The 15287-nt window shown below is 36.5% G+C and overlaps 1 protein-coding gene across 1 annotated transcript in view; it reads right to left on the bottom strand.

Annotated features, from left to right (window-relative positions):
* The window catches only part of LOC121389107 (inositol 1,4,5-trisphosphate receptor type 1-like), a 78986-nt gene that overhangs the window by 802 nt on the left and 62897 nt on the right, over nucleotides 1-15287 (bottom strand). Inside the window, exons 9-11 of the mRNA XM_041520722.1 lie at nucleotides 11027-11114; nucleotides 605-692; nucleotides 187-304 (exon numbers count right to left, since the gene is read on the bottom strand). Coding sequence (XP_041376656.1) covers nucleotides 187-304; nucleotides 605-692; nucleotides 11027-11114 — 294 coding nt within the window. The remainder of the gene's footprint in view (nucleotides 1-186; nucleotides 305-604; nucleotides 693-11026; nucleotides 11115-15287) is intronic.

The raw sequence follows: 15287 nt of genomic DNA on the forward strand, positions 1-15287 counted from the left end.
CCAGTGCACAACAACTGCTGTCTTGTTTGTGGGAAAGTGGATATAAAAGATCCCTTGTTGCATTAGGAAAAATGTAGCGGGTTTCCTTCTACGAGTCGAAATTACCAATGTTTAGCATCCAATAACCGAAGATTAATTAATCAATGTGTTCTAGTGGTGTCCTTAATAAAAAAATATAAAAAAAACTTTATCTTACCATTTAAGGCGCTATTTTCAGCCTCGATCTGCCAGAACGTGTTACCAGAAGTGGGCGGAGACAAAGTTCGAGGCTTGTGTTGATCCATCACCCGGATACGGAAATGAACTGCAGAAGAGGACGTTATCACATATGTTAAATGTCACAATCTCATCGTGTTTCTGTTAGTCAGTTTTAACATATAATATATATCGATATGAAAACATTACTTCAAGCTTATCAAACGTCCTGAGTATTGTTGATACAATATGAACCCATGTCCTTGAGAAGATGATTTTAGAATTAAAAAATATTACACTGTAGACATTGTCATAATATTCTGTAATAACAATTGGTATTTACTAGTATATATAATTTATAATTACTATTTGTTAATTATGAACAAGACACACGATGTGGGGAACTAACCATCTTCCGTGATGTCTTCATCAAAGAGTCCCTCTGCCACCAAGTACGCTTCCAGCTCCTTGTGAAAGAGTCGAATCACTGCACCGCCCTGTCAAAACACACATACACTACATTATCACGTATAGGTTGATTTAACACAGCATAATGATGTCAAAACACATACACTACAGTATCACGTACAGGTTGAGTTAACACATCATAATGATGTCAAAACACATACACTACAGCATCACGTACAGGTTGAGTTAACACATCATAATGATGTCAAAACACATACACTACAGTATCACGCACGGGTTGAGTTAACACATCATAATGATGTCAAAACACATACACTACAGTATCACGTACAGGTTGAGTTAACACATAATAATGATGTCAAAACACATACACTACAGTACCACGTACAGGTTGAGTTAACACATCATAATGATGTCAAAACACATACACTACAGTATCACGTACAGGTTGCAAAATACACCCACTACTTCATCAAATACCGTTTGAGTTTACTTAGTATATATATATATATATATATATATATATATATATATATATATATATATATATATATATATATATATATAAAACCACACACACGCTTATACATACATACATACATACATACATACATACACATACATACATACACATACATACATACATACATACATACATACATACATACATACATACATACATACACACATACATACATACATACACACACGAGCGCGTGCACATGTTCTATAAATCCTAAAGTCACTGATGTCATGTAATGAATTATCAACTTTGCGATTATATATATTTAAGGTATTTTGTCAAAACTGTTACTTTTTACATTTATTGAATTATTACAATCGTTAAGGGACTACATTTTTAATACATTCATAATTTAACTATACTTGACAACAAAAGAAACGCGATACTTAATTTTGTTTTCTTTAATTTATTTTAAATTAACCTGTTTGAATTTCATTAGCTTTTGTGTCTGTTCAAATATTCTGACAATTGTCTCGTGATTAATTTTACCATGAATATATATACGTGTGTGTGTGTGTGTGTGTGTGTGTGTGTGTGTGTGTGTGTGTGTGTGTGTGTGTGTGTATATATATATATATATATATATATATATATATATATATATTTATATCATATAATATCTTTTTTCAGATCACATACTTTAAGAATTTGATAACTTTGCAAATTAAATGTAAATTAATCGAGGTCACGGCACTAGGTGTGACATTTAAGCAAACGTACTAGGCTGACACTCCATAATTGACGTTTGCATCCATAGTTATCAAATAGAAACATTTCAATAAAATATTTACACGGAAAGCTGTCCAGCGTTCAGAAAACTAGTTTATTTTGATGTAAGGACATCCAAAAATTACGTCATTCGAGTTTGACTTTATTTCCATTCAAAGATATTCTTACGTCATTTGAATATCTAGTAATGGCAGTCTTGAATTAAAGTTGCGTGTACAGTTTACAAAAACACGTTGTATTAAGCTTGAGATTATGTGATAAAGAGATTATTACCCTCATGTGTTTCGGTATCGTCAATTTCATATATTAGGAATAAAAATAATGTACAAATTTTATTCCTAATATATGATATTGACAATACCGAAAAACACTCTGGTAATATTCTTTTGTTGTTCAGTATATTTACATCTTAATATTTTATTAAGGTAATGATCTTATATCTAAATTAATATTATAAAATAGGCAAAGTCAAAACTGAAACCTTTGATAATGAAACACGTGGTACATATTTTAAAGTGCATTATCGCGGTGCACTGTTTGCCTCTGTGGTGTAGTGGTTACACTATGTGACTTAGATCTGGTAGGTATTAGGTTCGCATCCCTGTATCGGCTCACACGTTGTGTGGCTTAGTAGTTAAAGGGACTACCCTGAGTTGTCTGCCATTGTAAGATGTGTCCTACCAACAGAACCTTTTTTAAGGACACTTTAAATATATTTTATTGTTGAGAACATCAGTGTCTCTATATCCAGTGTGTTTTGTTATCGTCCTCATGTTTATAGTTGCTTAAACTTCTTGTTATTTTCCTAATATATATTTTTCTTTTCCTACGAAATTAGTGGGAGATTAAATCTAGTTTGGAATGAATGAATGAATGAATGTTTAACGACACCCCAGCACGAAAAATACATCGGCTATTGGGTGTCAAACTATGGTAATGGGAAAAACAAATAGAAATCTAGTTTGGATTACTACAAGCATTAGGACGACCAGAAACACATTGGATACGCGGGTCGATCCCCGTCGGTGGGCTTATTTATGCTATTTTCGTTTCAGCCAGTGCACCACGACTGGTATATCAAAGGCCGTGGTATGTATTACCCTGTTTGTGGGATGATGCATATAAAAGATGCCTTGCTGTTAATCGAAAAGAGTAGCCCATTAAGTGGCGACAGTGGGTTTCCTCTCTCAATATCTGTGTGGTCCTTACCCATATGTCTGACGCCATATAACAATAAATAGAATGTGATGAGTGCGTCGTTAAATAAAATATTTATTTCTTTCTTTCACATTGAATGTGCAGACAGCGATATTCTAAAGAAGAAAATAACTGAATCCCGACTCTATACATTCTATGAGAGTTTGGCCCTACACAATATGAATATAATACTGGCATGGTTATTGTAGCACAAGCAGTCCAATATATATATTTAAGGAGAAGAGAAAAAAACATATAATAAAATATACGGTGCAAGCCGGTTATATTTGACGTCATGACACAGAGGCGGATACACGTCACAAAACACCATACATGAATGGCGACACCTGCATGCGTGGCTGGTTATATAATATGGACATATATCTGTGTAGGGAGTGGGTGCAGCGGCACGTTCAGTGCGTGCGGTTCAATCACGTTTAGCTCTCTCACCTGGATTAATAAAGGTACGGTCTCACGATGCGACTTGTAGTAACAATTTATAGCAAGTCGTAGGACTTAAAAATCGCTGACCCTAGTATTCTTACTTTTCTCCATTTTTGTTTCTTTTTGTTTGTTTCTTTCTTTTTGTTTGTTTGTTTGTTTCGCATGCAGATACTTTTGAGGTAATACAAATGTCCGGACAACCGAAAACAAATTAGATGTGACCAAGACTGATACTTTAAGTAACATGTTGCAAGTAAAGTGTTAGTCACTTAATGGTAAATGAAAAAGCTGCGATAGTGGAAACTATTGTGTCCTGTGTTCGAACCCCAGTACCGGTTTGATCAGAATGTGTAGAGCCACTGTCACGACGTATCCTTCACTAACCACTACCAACTAACCATTTACGTCTGTCATAGCCAGACAGCTCTGATAGATGAGGTGTTAGACCCGCTCAGTGTGCTTGTAACAAAATTGGATATGAGCACAAAAATTAATTTTAAATAAATAAACCGGGGAGGGGGATACGTATATATTAAGTTCATTTCCAATTTGGTGTGTGTGTTTGTGGGGGGGGGGGGGGGGGGGGGGGGGGGGACGGATAATACTCTTTCCTCTCACTTTAACGCCTATGACGAATAAATAAATTAATATATGTACGATTGAATGAATTAATTAGTGAATTAAAATTCGACTGACTGGTAAACCACAAAGCGCAATTCTTTATTGGGATACAGACGTTCTCGTAATACAACTTGATTGTATGCTACAAAATAATCGTTACTACAAGTCGCACCGTGAAATCACACCTTAATTTAATTACAGAATTGGAAAAAAACAAATGGAAATTTAATTAATAAACATATACACATCGAAAAATTAGTTTTATTGTTAAATTTAGGTTAGAAAAAATAATATAACAATAATTAGATTACAAGACACTGTTCGATTCGCATCAATGATAATATCATGTAACAATATATTAATATGCATTATTCAGTTTCCAAAGAGAGGCTTACTTCCTGTAAGAAAATATTCAACTGAAAGAGAAATATGTATTAACACACATAACACAGAAAAATAATTGCAAATGGTTTGAATTCGTCTCAAATGTTGTTATATTTGGACTTTTATTCAAATAGTCAGACAATATGAAAATTTTAAAAAATAAACAATAAAATTTATTATTGTTTTTGCTTATATGAAAATTTGTTTCTATTTAATTTATTATATTATAATTTACTAACAATATACTAATTGTATAAAATGTGCTCTAATATTTATAATGCTAATATAAGCAGATTTTAAGACTTCTGAATTTGAATAGAATCATTTTGAGGGAATTTAAGCATGCAAAACTAAAAGGGGTTAAGGACGACTTACATTTGAAGACAATGGTTTTGAGGGATAGGTTAGACACGTGGAACTAAAAAGGGTTAAAGACAGTTTACATTTGAAGACAATAGTTAGATATGTGGATCGAGCTACAAAGGGTTATACACTAATAGCATTTAAGATGCTGGCTTTGAGAGAATGGTGGAAGTGAGTTAAAAGGGGTTAAAAACACTGATGAGTTTAGACGATGCTTAAAGAAAGCCTAATAAAGTACCGGGCAACCAAATTCGACATAGAGTGGGATTAGAGGTGGGGGTGGGGGGGGGGGGGGGGGTAGAGCCACATTTCCGATATCGAGTGCGTACAGAAGGGGGGGGGGGGGGGCACATTTCATGCTACCCTAGCACAAGTTCACAATCTGGTCAGATTGGTCAGAAAAAAGAAGAAATACACGAACGTACAGAGATAATATCGACAGTTCCATTATTCATATTATTTTAGCATGTTTTGGTAACAGATGACTTCTAACTAAATATTGTTTCAGTAAAAACTTGCACTCCTTGGCTTTTTTTCAAATCAAATAAATACAATTAAAATGTGTCTACTTGGCAGATAAATAAAATTATGGTTACATTTACATGACAATGTACAACGAATCTTAGATGTAGATAAAAGACAAACATATTTAATCGTGGTATGTTTTGTTTTAAATACTTGTTTTGAAACAAGTATCTATTGACATATGGTTGGGTGGGTTTGTTTGTTTGTTTATTTGTTTGTTTGTATTTTGTGGGGTGTTTTTTTTTTTGGGGGGGGTTGGGGGTTGGTGGTTGGATTTTGTTTGGGGGGTTCTGGGGAGAGGGTGTTTTTTTGTTTGTTTTTAATGAAATAAAGTAATATAAAAAATTCAAATATGCGCCATAAAATTATTTTCGTTCCTAACTTCATAAGTATTTTAAACAATAAGTATATCATTGGAAATTACTTTCTTATTCCAATGCCATAACATATTTTTATTTATATTAATGCCAATCGGGGGAAAAAACGTAATCTATTTGAGTTATGTACAGAGGACAGCGGAAAAAATGTTGGATAAGAAAATGAAATATGTGCTATTTACGTATATTACACTTCAAATTTCGAAATCACAATTAGGCGATTTAGAAATATATTTAAAGCGGCTATGTCTGGAATATTTTTATTATTTAAGCATTTAGAACAGAAAATCCCATTACGTTTGGTGCATATAAGACGCCGCACTCCGAATTGGTTTCACTACACTGGCATTCTGTACTATTTTTCGATGAAGACGGACGTCAGCCCTTGTTCTCTCGATCTGCCCCCCCCCCCCCCCCCCCACCTGGGGGGATTGCTCAAGTCCTACGGAATGCTATTAGAATACCGGGTAGCGTACACCGGGTCACGGGCTTCCGTGACCTTGGTGTACGGGAACCCACCATCCCCGAAGAGAGGAAGGTATAGGAAGAGGAAAAGCGCGCCAGGGAAGGAACAGGGGGGGGGGGGGGGGGCAAAGCCAGCGGCTAAACCGCTGGTGGCGGCTCCTTCTGTGAAACCGCCCACAGCCCAGCCTGCGACCGAGAGGAAGAAGTTGGACAAGCTCCCGACAGAAACCACACGGCCGACTACGCCACCGCCAACTCCGTTCGAACCCATGTTCCCGGAGTTTGCGACCAAGCACCCTATACGTCACTCCACTTCAACTCCGGAATTTAACCGTGCTACCAAGAAGGAGCGCGCCCGGAGTTTGGCCCTACCCGCCGTTGGAAAGAGGAAGGCCGAGACGACTGCGACCACCAACAGCAGGGACCCTCCCCAACAACCGCCGCCGCCCCCCAAAGGGGCGGAACCAGTGGAAGGCACTCAAGCCTGGACGCTCCACGGCCAATTGAACAAACGCTACGGCAAATGCTACAAGATGGGCATCACTCGACCTGAAGACTATCTCTGCCCCCCCTCCGAACAGGGATTTAAGCAGATCCCCAAAGGCGATGGAGAGCACGAAAGCCATATCATCAGCTTAAACGATGGAATCACTTGTCTGTTAGTGACATACCGCAAGGGACAACTCTACAACCAGGCCCTGCTGATCACCCAGATGGATAACGTCTCAATCCATCGCCTCCTAAAGAAGATCTTCGGAGGTGATCAGTACCCTAAGGCTGCCAAGGCCCTAGGGACACCAGAGTTCCATCAGTTCCTGCCTAACTACGATTCCAGAGTTTGGCTCTCCTCGCCGTAGTCACCAATCTCCTACCAACCTTTGCCTCCGTGAGTACCAACCTCTTTTTTTGGGGCTAGTTAGACTTTAAACATTTTGGAAGCAGTTCAAAATTCTTATGTTTATTTTTTTATAAGTAGTCTAACGCATTTTACTTTGGCGCCCGTTCAATTGCTCAAAATCACCTTAAAACTTTTTGGCCGAGCAGTCTTAACTATTTTGGGTTAAATTTTAGAGTCCGGACATGTTTTTGGATGCAGTTACTCTTTGTAGACTTAGGTAAAAAACAGGCTTCACCGAGGAATCGAAATTCAGCCAATCAGAGCACGGCTCCCACTCGGTGTACTTCAAGTTTACGAAGTGTCTGCTATTTGGTCCGCGCTCGCGTTGACCTTACTAAATGGCTTTTTTCCAAATTCCGCCCACTTCAAACTTACCCCCCCCCCCCCCCCCCCCCCCCCCCCCCCCCTCCTGCTCCGGAGTTAGTCACTGGCGAAGTCAGAGGCTAAATCCGTAGTGGGCGTGCCTGAACCTTTTTGGATAGGGGCACGTTAATACATTTTCCCATCCCACTACACTGGCTTTTCCAAGTTAAAAATAAACCCACTATTTTGTAAATGGAACACTTTTGCCGGGCTCCCTCTGGGCTAAAAATAGTACGGTTCGGCTATTATTGCATTACAAAAACCGAGCGGATTCTTATAGGTTGGACTATACCAATTCAAATCCCATAGGCGACCATGTTAACGTTTGTGTTTAAAAACACTATATGCAATATATCAACCAAACTGTGACCCATAAATATCAGTACTACAACCCCTACCTCAAAGTATTAACTGCAGAAAATGGTACCTTTCATGGCTCATTTTCGGTATAACCAGATGTTTCTGCAACACCCCTAGTTTCGCACAAAATTTTAGTACTTTTTTTTACAGGTACCCCATACATGTTCCAAGCACAAGGCTACTTGACACGGTGGTACTACATCAAATAAAATTGCATACATTTTTAGCCCAGATGAAACTAATTTTTTTTACAACCAACACACTCACATTTATAACCAATCACAGGACTTGTGGTGTTAACTTCTCTATCAAAAGTTCGGTGCACCTCGAACTTCGACCCAGCCGGAAATTAATTGGTATAGTGCAACCAGCAGCCAATTCCTAGCAGCCAATTACGCTAGCAGCCAATTTCAGCAGACACTCATGGCGACGATCTAAACACCGGACTCATACGCCTTTCGATTGTTACCTGTATTTCACACACTTTTATACACACTGTTATGCTAATTTTTAATTATTCACTACAACTTAAGAATTTTAGAGTTTTAAAGAGTATCTTTATATAATAACAACACAAAAACAAAATAACAACCAAGACTCATTTTCACAGTCTTATTGTTACTAATATCCGTATAAATACAACTTAACCGTTTTATTAAGCACTTTTATAATATCTGAAGTATCACTTTAAAAATCCGTCTGTACTACGGTAATATAGGATGTCCAACTAGTATCGTATAGCCCACACCACAACACACATTATAAAAGGCGTAATTGTCCGGTGTTTAGAACGTCACCATGCGTGTCTGCTGAAATTGGCTGCTAGCGTAATTGGCTGCTAGGAAGTGGCTGCTAGAATGCGCTCGGTATTACAAAATGGCGAGAATTGTTCTAACTGGCTAGTAAGCATTTGACGATATGCGTTAATGACGACAACTTGCGAGTGAATTAAAAGTGCAGTTATGCTTGTATTTGAACTTAAAACTTGACTGTATACGATTGAAACCAGACATTGCAGCTTTAAGAACTGACTGAAAACAAGTTGTTGCTGCAATCAATTAACCTGTTTCAAAACATTTTGGAATAATAAAACCAATACATGGAGAGTCAGTTAACATGTTACTTTCTTAAATGATTTATAAAACAATGAAAAACAGTAAATGGAACAAACATTTTAATATAACTTCCACTCAATATATACACTTCTACTAGCATGACATTTGTTTCCTATTTGCACTGTAGATCTTCAGATAATACATTGTAGTTTCTTCATAAGTAAAAGTATGTGATAAAGTATACTGGGTAACAAAAGAAGCGAGAATATAAGTTTAGTTTTATTTAATTTAATTTCAAATTATTCAGTTTCAATCACATTAGTTTATGTGTCTATTAAAGGCATATTGTCACAGACCACTGGCCTATTTAATGGTCTAACAAAGTATTACCTGAACAAAAATAATTTGATTTGTCCCTAAATGTACTTTATTCAACTATCTTCATAACCACCATACTCTATTTATTAATGACATTTTGTAAAAATAATTGAATTATGGCAATGGTCCATAATTCAAAAACTAAAATTGCCGAGAGGGTTGACATGGATTTCACTCCATCACGGTTCAGTTAAGGTGATGCAATAGCTAGATTTGGTTTTCAACAATTAATGTAATTTTTAGTTATTATAAATATTTTGAGAAATAAGGTCCTTAAATCCGTGGCAGTATGCCTTTAACATTATTAATATTTGTGAACATTTTAGGCCTATTTTGGCAGTCTATTTACTGAATTAATTGTATCATGAAAAATGGAAATAAAAACTCGCGTTTCTTTTGTTGTTCAGTGTATAATGTTACTGGCACTTATTTCTCAGATACATCTACAGGCAGGTACAGCGGAGCAGGGGGCTGGTGGGAACTCTAGTCCCCCCAATAATTCTGAATTACAAAAAAATAATATTGGTAGTGAATCTTAAGGCAAAGATGAATTTTACTTGGAGAATGCAGAAAATTGCATTTCAGAACATCTAGTTTTAACTATTTTTATAGGGGAGCAATACCCCCGAACTACCTAGAAACTTTGCTTTGCGCCCTCGATCTCAGTCAGCCCCACCCAACCCCTCTAATGTCGACTTGCTTCCGCCATGCCAGAAACACAATGACACACGATTCCTTTGAAATACCCAGTGAAAGAGCTTCAGAAGAAGTGACAGAGAAGAATATGAATAAATAACAAACAGACAGAGGAGTGCACTGTGGTCAGTGCTAAAGTTGGACAAGAACTGCTACCTGTATATATTTAGGAATAACTGATATTCCTCGCTGAAAAACGAAAACAAAATATGCCAGCATGAAGAAGCGTTGTCGTGTTAAAGGAGCATACAGTCAAACCTGATTAAGCAGCCACCTCTGTTAAACGGTCACCTGTGTTTAAAGGCACACTAGCTCGAGCAGATTATGACTCAACAAAATCTATATGCATTTAATATGTTCTGAAAAGCATTTTATCCAGCTTATACAATAATATATATATATATATATATAAACAGAAACATAATCATTTGAACATAGTTAATGGAATATTTTCAAAATCTTTACGAAAACACCTTATTGTTTACCTTGAGAGACAAAATGTTGGCCAAAATCATTTAAAGATTTCCATATACTAATTTATACTAAATAATATATAACTTAGTAATAGTCACAGAAGCAGCAGTGGTAGTAGTAGTGGTCGTAGTAGTAATAGTAGCAGTAGTAATAGTAATAGCAGCAGTAATAGTAGTAGTTGTAAAAAATTTAAAAACAACACTATAAAGCATATATTCTTAAAATGTATTTTCTACGAACTTTATAAAAAATACCGAATGGCAAAAAAGAAGGTGATGGACATTTTTGTGTGCAAATGATTAATATCGAATTCCAATAATAGAAAGAATAGATTGTGAGAGAAAAGAAGATCAATGAAAAGAAATAAGATATAATAATAATAATAATAATAATAATAATAATAATAATAATAATAATAATTAATAAATAAATAAATAAATAAATAAATAATTTCGGTATTCATTCTTCATTCAGATATATCAAAAAGTATCGATACAATAACAATAACCGATATCGATCAATCAGAATACATTACACGAATGATGTTTACCTTGACATACAGTTCGACTTCCGGATTTTCCTGGCAAAATCGGACCAATGAAAAACCAGATCTCTCGACACCAAGATTCAACTCCGAGCTGAAAAAGTCAAATGTCAAATATAAAACAGACATAAACACTGTCATCAAGGTAATATGGAGTGGGTAAATTTAGATTTTGCCTTTTCATTATATAGTAGTCTATGTGGAAATATTTTACCGTTTTTGTTGAACGGCTCCTAACTACTGTAGAAGAAACATATCAAGAGTCTTTAACATGTGAAAATATGACACGTGTTTTTAATGAATATATACATGTATATATATATATATATATATATATATATATATATATATATATATATATATATATATATATATATATATATATATATATGTATATGATTTTTTGTGCGTGCGTTGAAATATAACATGTACTGATACTCAGAGACAATATGAAAAAATATCATATGTGTATAATATGTGGAAATCTACTATATGTCTTCTGTAAGTGTATATTATAAGTCTGTAGTACATGGAAATGTACTACGGTTATTTATTTTATTCAATATATATATATATAATAATAATTATATTGATCCACCAAAGCCACATATACATCATATATATGTAAAGTTGTTGGTAAGTGGTGTATTAATATTTTTCGGTTCTCAAAGGTATTGAAAGAAAGAAAGAAAGAAATGTTTTATTTAACGATGCACTCAACACATTTTATTTACGGTTATATGGCGTCAGACATATGGTTAAGGACCACACAGATTTTGAGAGAAAACCCGCTGTCGCCACTACATGGGCTACTCTTCCGATTAGCAGCAAGGGATCTTTTATTTGCGCTTCCCACAGGCACGATAGCACAAACCATGGCCTTTGTTGAACCAGTTATGGATCACTGGTCGGTGCAAGTGGTTTACATCTACCCATTGAGCCTTGCGGAGCACTCACTCAGGGTTTGGAGTCGGTATCTGGATTACAAATCCCATGCCTCGACTGGGATCCGAACCCAGTACCTACCAGCCTGTAGACCGATGACATAACCACGAAGCCACCGAGGCCGGTAGCTCAAAGGTATTGAATGATGAATTCTAAAACTCAAAGTAAATAAGGGACTTCAACTTCAACTTCAACTTCAACATAAATGAAAATCGAAAAGTTTAAGTATTCTGACGTTGCATTTTACAAAGTTTGGATGAAAAGAAGAATGAATGGATAGATATAGATATATAAATAGATAGATGCGCGGACACATGGATTTACGAACATACAGGACCAACAAATATAAAATTCGTTTACGTGAAACATCCCAGCGTAACAATGCTATGCATCTTGATGTCTAAAGTCTATTTCTGTATAGTAAACTCTGTTGTGTACTTATTACACAAATATAATCAATTCCGCCTACTCCACAGTTTACACATCCATGTCGATATTAAAATAGTTTTTTTTTGGTTGTTTCTGGTAGAAAGCCATCCATCATGTCAGGGTGGGTTTACTAGCAATCAAATCTGAACTGAGCACTCACTTTGAAAACCTATAAATTTCTATTTGTCTGTCTTCTTTCTGGGTCGAAGTGTTGACCAATCTATTCCAGTATGTGTCTGTATGTTTATGTACTGAAGTGTACGAAGATGTAAATATGTATCATTGTCATCCTAACATAATATTTTTTTTTTTTTTTTAATTTTTTTTTTTTTTTTTTTTTTTTTTTTTTTTTTTTTTTTTTAATCCCAGTGCCCCCTTTCCTTTCTCTCCGTTGAATTCCATGTCATTTCTTCCCGATCTTTCAACTTCTTTCGTTGTCCACCTCCACATCCCAGTCCTTGTCTCTCCAACCGCGACAGGTGCTTGTCTCTTGTGGCTATCTGTACCACACACCTGTTCCCTATCCTAACATAAAATTGGTATAAGCTTCTTAGACGTGGGGGTGGGGGCGGGAGCTTTACCTATGACTACAAAAATAAACCCTTTTTTCAAGGCAAGCACAGAGTTGTGCCTTTAAATTGGCATGACAAATGCTGCTGAAATCCAGTTATGGTCCAAGTACAATAACATGGCACACAACTCGACTGCACGGGCTGCCTTTCTAATACATATGTTGACGTTAATGGGAGAAGAAACCGCTGTTGCCACACGGCTACTCTTATTATCCATTACATAAAATGTGTATGGAGAAATGGTCATACTGATATATCAAAAGTTCATTTTCTCACAGACAGGACAGCACATACCAATTACGTTTGATATGCAAAAATCAGCCATGAACCACTTGTTGTTGTGGGTGGAGCACATTCATACAGTGAGCTTAGTTACGGTTTCCAAATAGCCATGGTTTTAAAATGTACTGAGATGTCCTTAAGCAAACACCCATTTCCTTTCCTTTTAAGTTAGATCCGGTACCGGGATACGAACCCAGTACCTAACGATCAAATCACCAAATGTTGAACTACCGTGCGATCGAGGCTGGGCCCATATTTTCAAAGCTATCTTAGCGCTACGAAATCGTAAAACCATCGTAGGGTGTGACGTGACTACAGCACACAACATAGTGACGTCATAATGATTTTACGATTTAGTAGGCTAAAATTGCTTCGACAATATGGGCCCTGGTCACTTTAGGATCGATCCCCTGAATGGCTTTAATAGGTGTGGCTCTACTTTGAGAAATTCCTTCTGACTACTTCCAGGTCCATTAACGAATTGTCCGACAAAGGTCAGAACAATCCAATGGTTTCCTCATTAACTTTCCCGACATCCGAACGGGCTCACACGCTCGTTAGGTGTTAATGAGAGGCGGGAGTCCGGCCAATAAAGACCAATTAATGAAAGAGAGAAATGTAAAACCTCAGCTGACGTGGCTGTATGGAGAAAAAGATGTGATGTAGCCCAGTGGTAAAGCGCACGTCTGATGCGCGCTCGGTCTGGGATCGATTCCCGTCGGAGGGTCCATTTTTACTATTTTTCGTCCCAACAAGTGCACCACGACTGGTATATCAAAGACCGTAGTTTATGGAATGGTACATATTAAAAATTCCTTGCTATTAATGGGAAAATTTAGTGGGTTTCCTCTCGGATACTATATGTCGAAATATAAATATTTAACATCCAATAGCCGATGATTAATAAATCAATATGCTCTACTGGTGTCGTTAAACAAAACAAACTTTAACTTTAACTTTATCACAGATGGCTAAAATGTGTATGGAGAAATGGTCATACTGATATATCAAAACCAGAACAATTACGATTGAGAATTGTTGGTACCAAATAGTTGCGATCACTATAAGTTCTTTTGATGTTTTATTGCAAGAATAGTATCTAAAACATTTATTGAAAAAAGTAACCAAAGTATAAAAACGATGCATATTTAAACCCAGTACAAGGAATAAGGAAATGTTGAAAGTTTCCATATGCCTGTAGTCCTTCGGTCCAAAGAAGTAAAATTGATTTCTATCTTTTGACATTTCAAGGCAGCTGAATTTTACGCTTCGTGTTAACTGTTGATATTACCAGAGGGCTATACAGATAACAAGTTGAAAGCGAAATTCTACACGTTCCATTGCCAAACATTGTGTTTGGGACAAGCCACCAGAATAAACTGTGAAAATGGAAATGGGCCTAAAAGGTTCACAAGACTTTAATCACAAAAGATAATCGGATTCAAGGTGAATGTGTTAAAATAATAATATGAGAGAGAGAGAGAGAGAGAGAGAGAGAGAGAGAGAGAGAGAGAGAGAGAGAGAGAGAGAGAGAGAGAGAGAGAGAGAGGGGGGGGGGGGAGAGTATTCCCGTTTCTTTAGTTGTTAATATATAATAATCAGAAAGCAATGTTTGCTTAACAGTCTGGGATCGATCCCCGTCGGTGGACCCATTGGGCTATTTCTTGTTCTAGCCAGTGCAGCACGTCTGGTATATCAAAGGCCGTGGTATGTACTACCATGTCTGTGGGATGGTGCATATAAAAGATCCCTTGCTGTTAATCGAAAAGAGTAGCCCATGAAGTGGCGACAGCGGGTTTCCTCTCTCAATATATGTGTGGTCCTTAACCATATGTCTGACGCCATATAACCGTAAATAAAATGTGTTGAGTGCGTCATTAAATAAAACGTTTTTTTCTTTTTTTTGATCAAACATATCATTCGGTCGAAAGAGAGAAAATGTGCATTCCGATTCTACCACTTGGCAGCAAGGGATCTTTTATATTCACATAGTCAGGTCAGTACATACCACAGTCTTTTATGTACCACTTACAGAACAG

Source organism: Gigantopelta aegis, chromosome 14, assembly GCF_016097555.1.
Source record: "Gigantopelta aegis isolate Gae_Host chromosome 14, Gae_host_genome, whole genome shotgun sequence".
In the NCBI taxonomy this organism is placed as follows: Eukaryota; Metazoa; Mollusca; class Gastropoda; order Neomphalida; family Peltospiridae; genus Gigantopelta; species Gigantopelta aegis.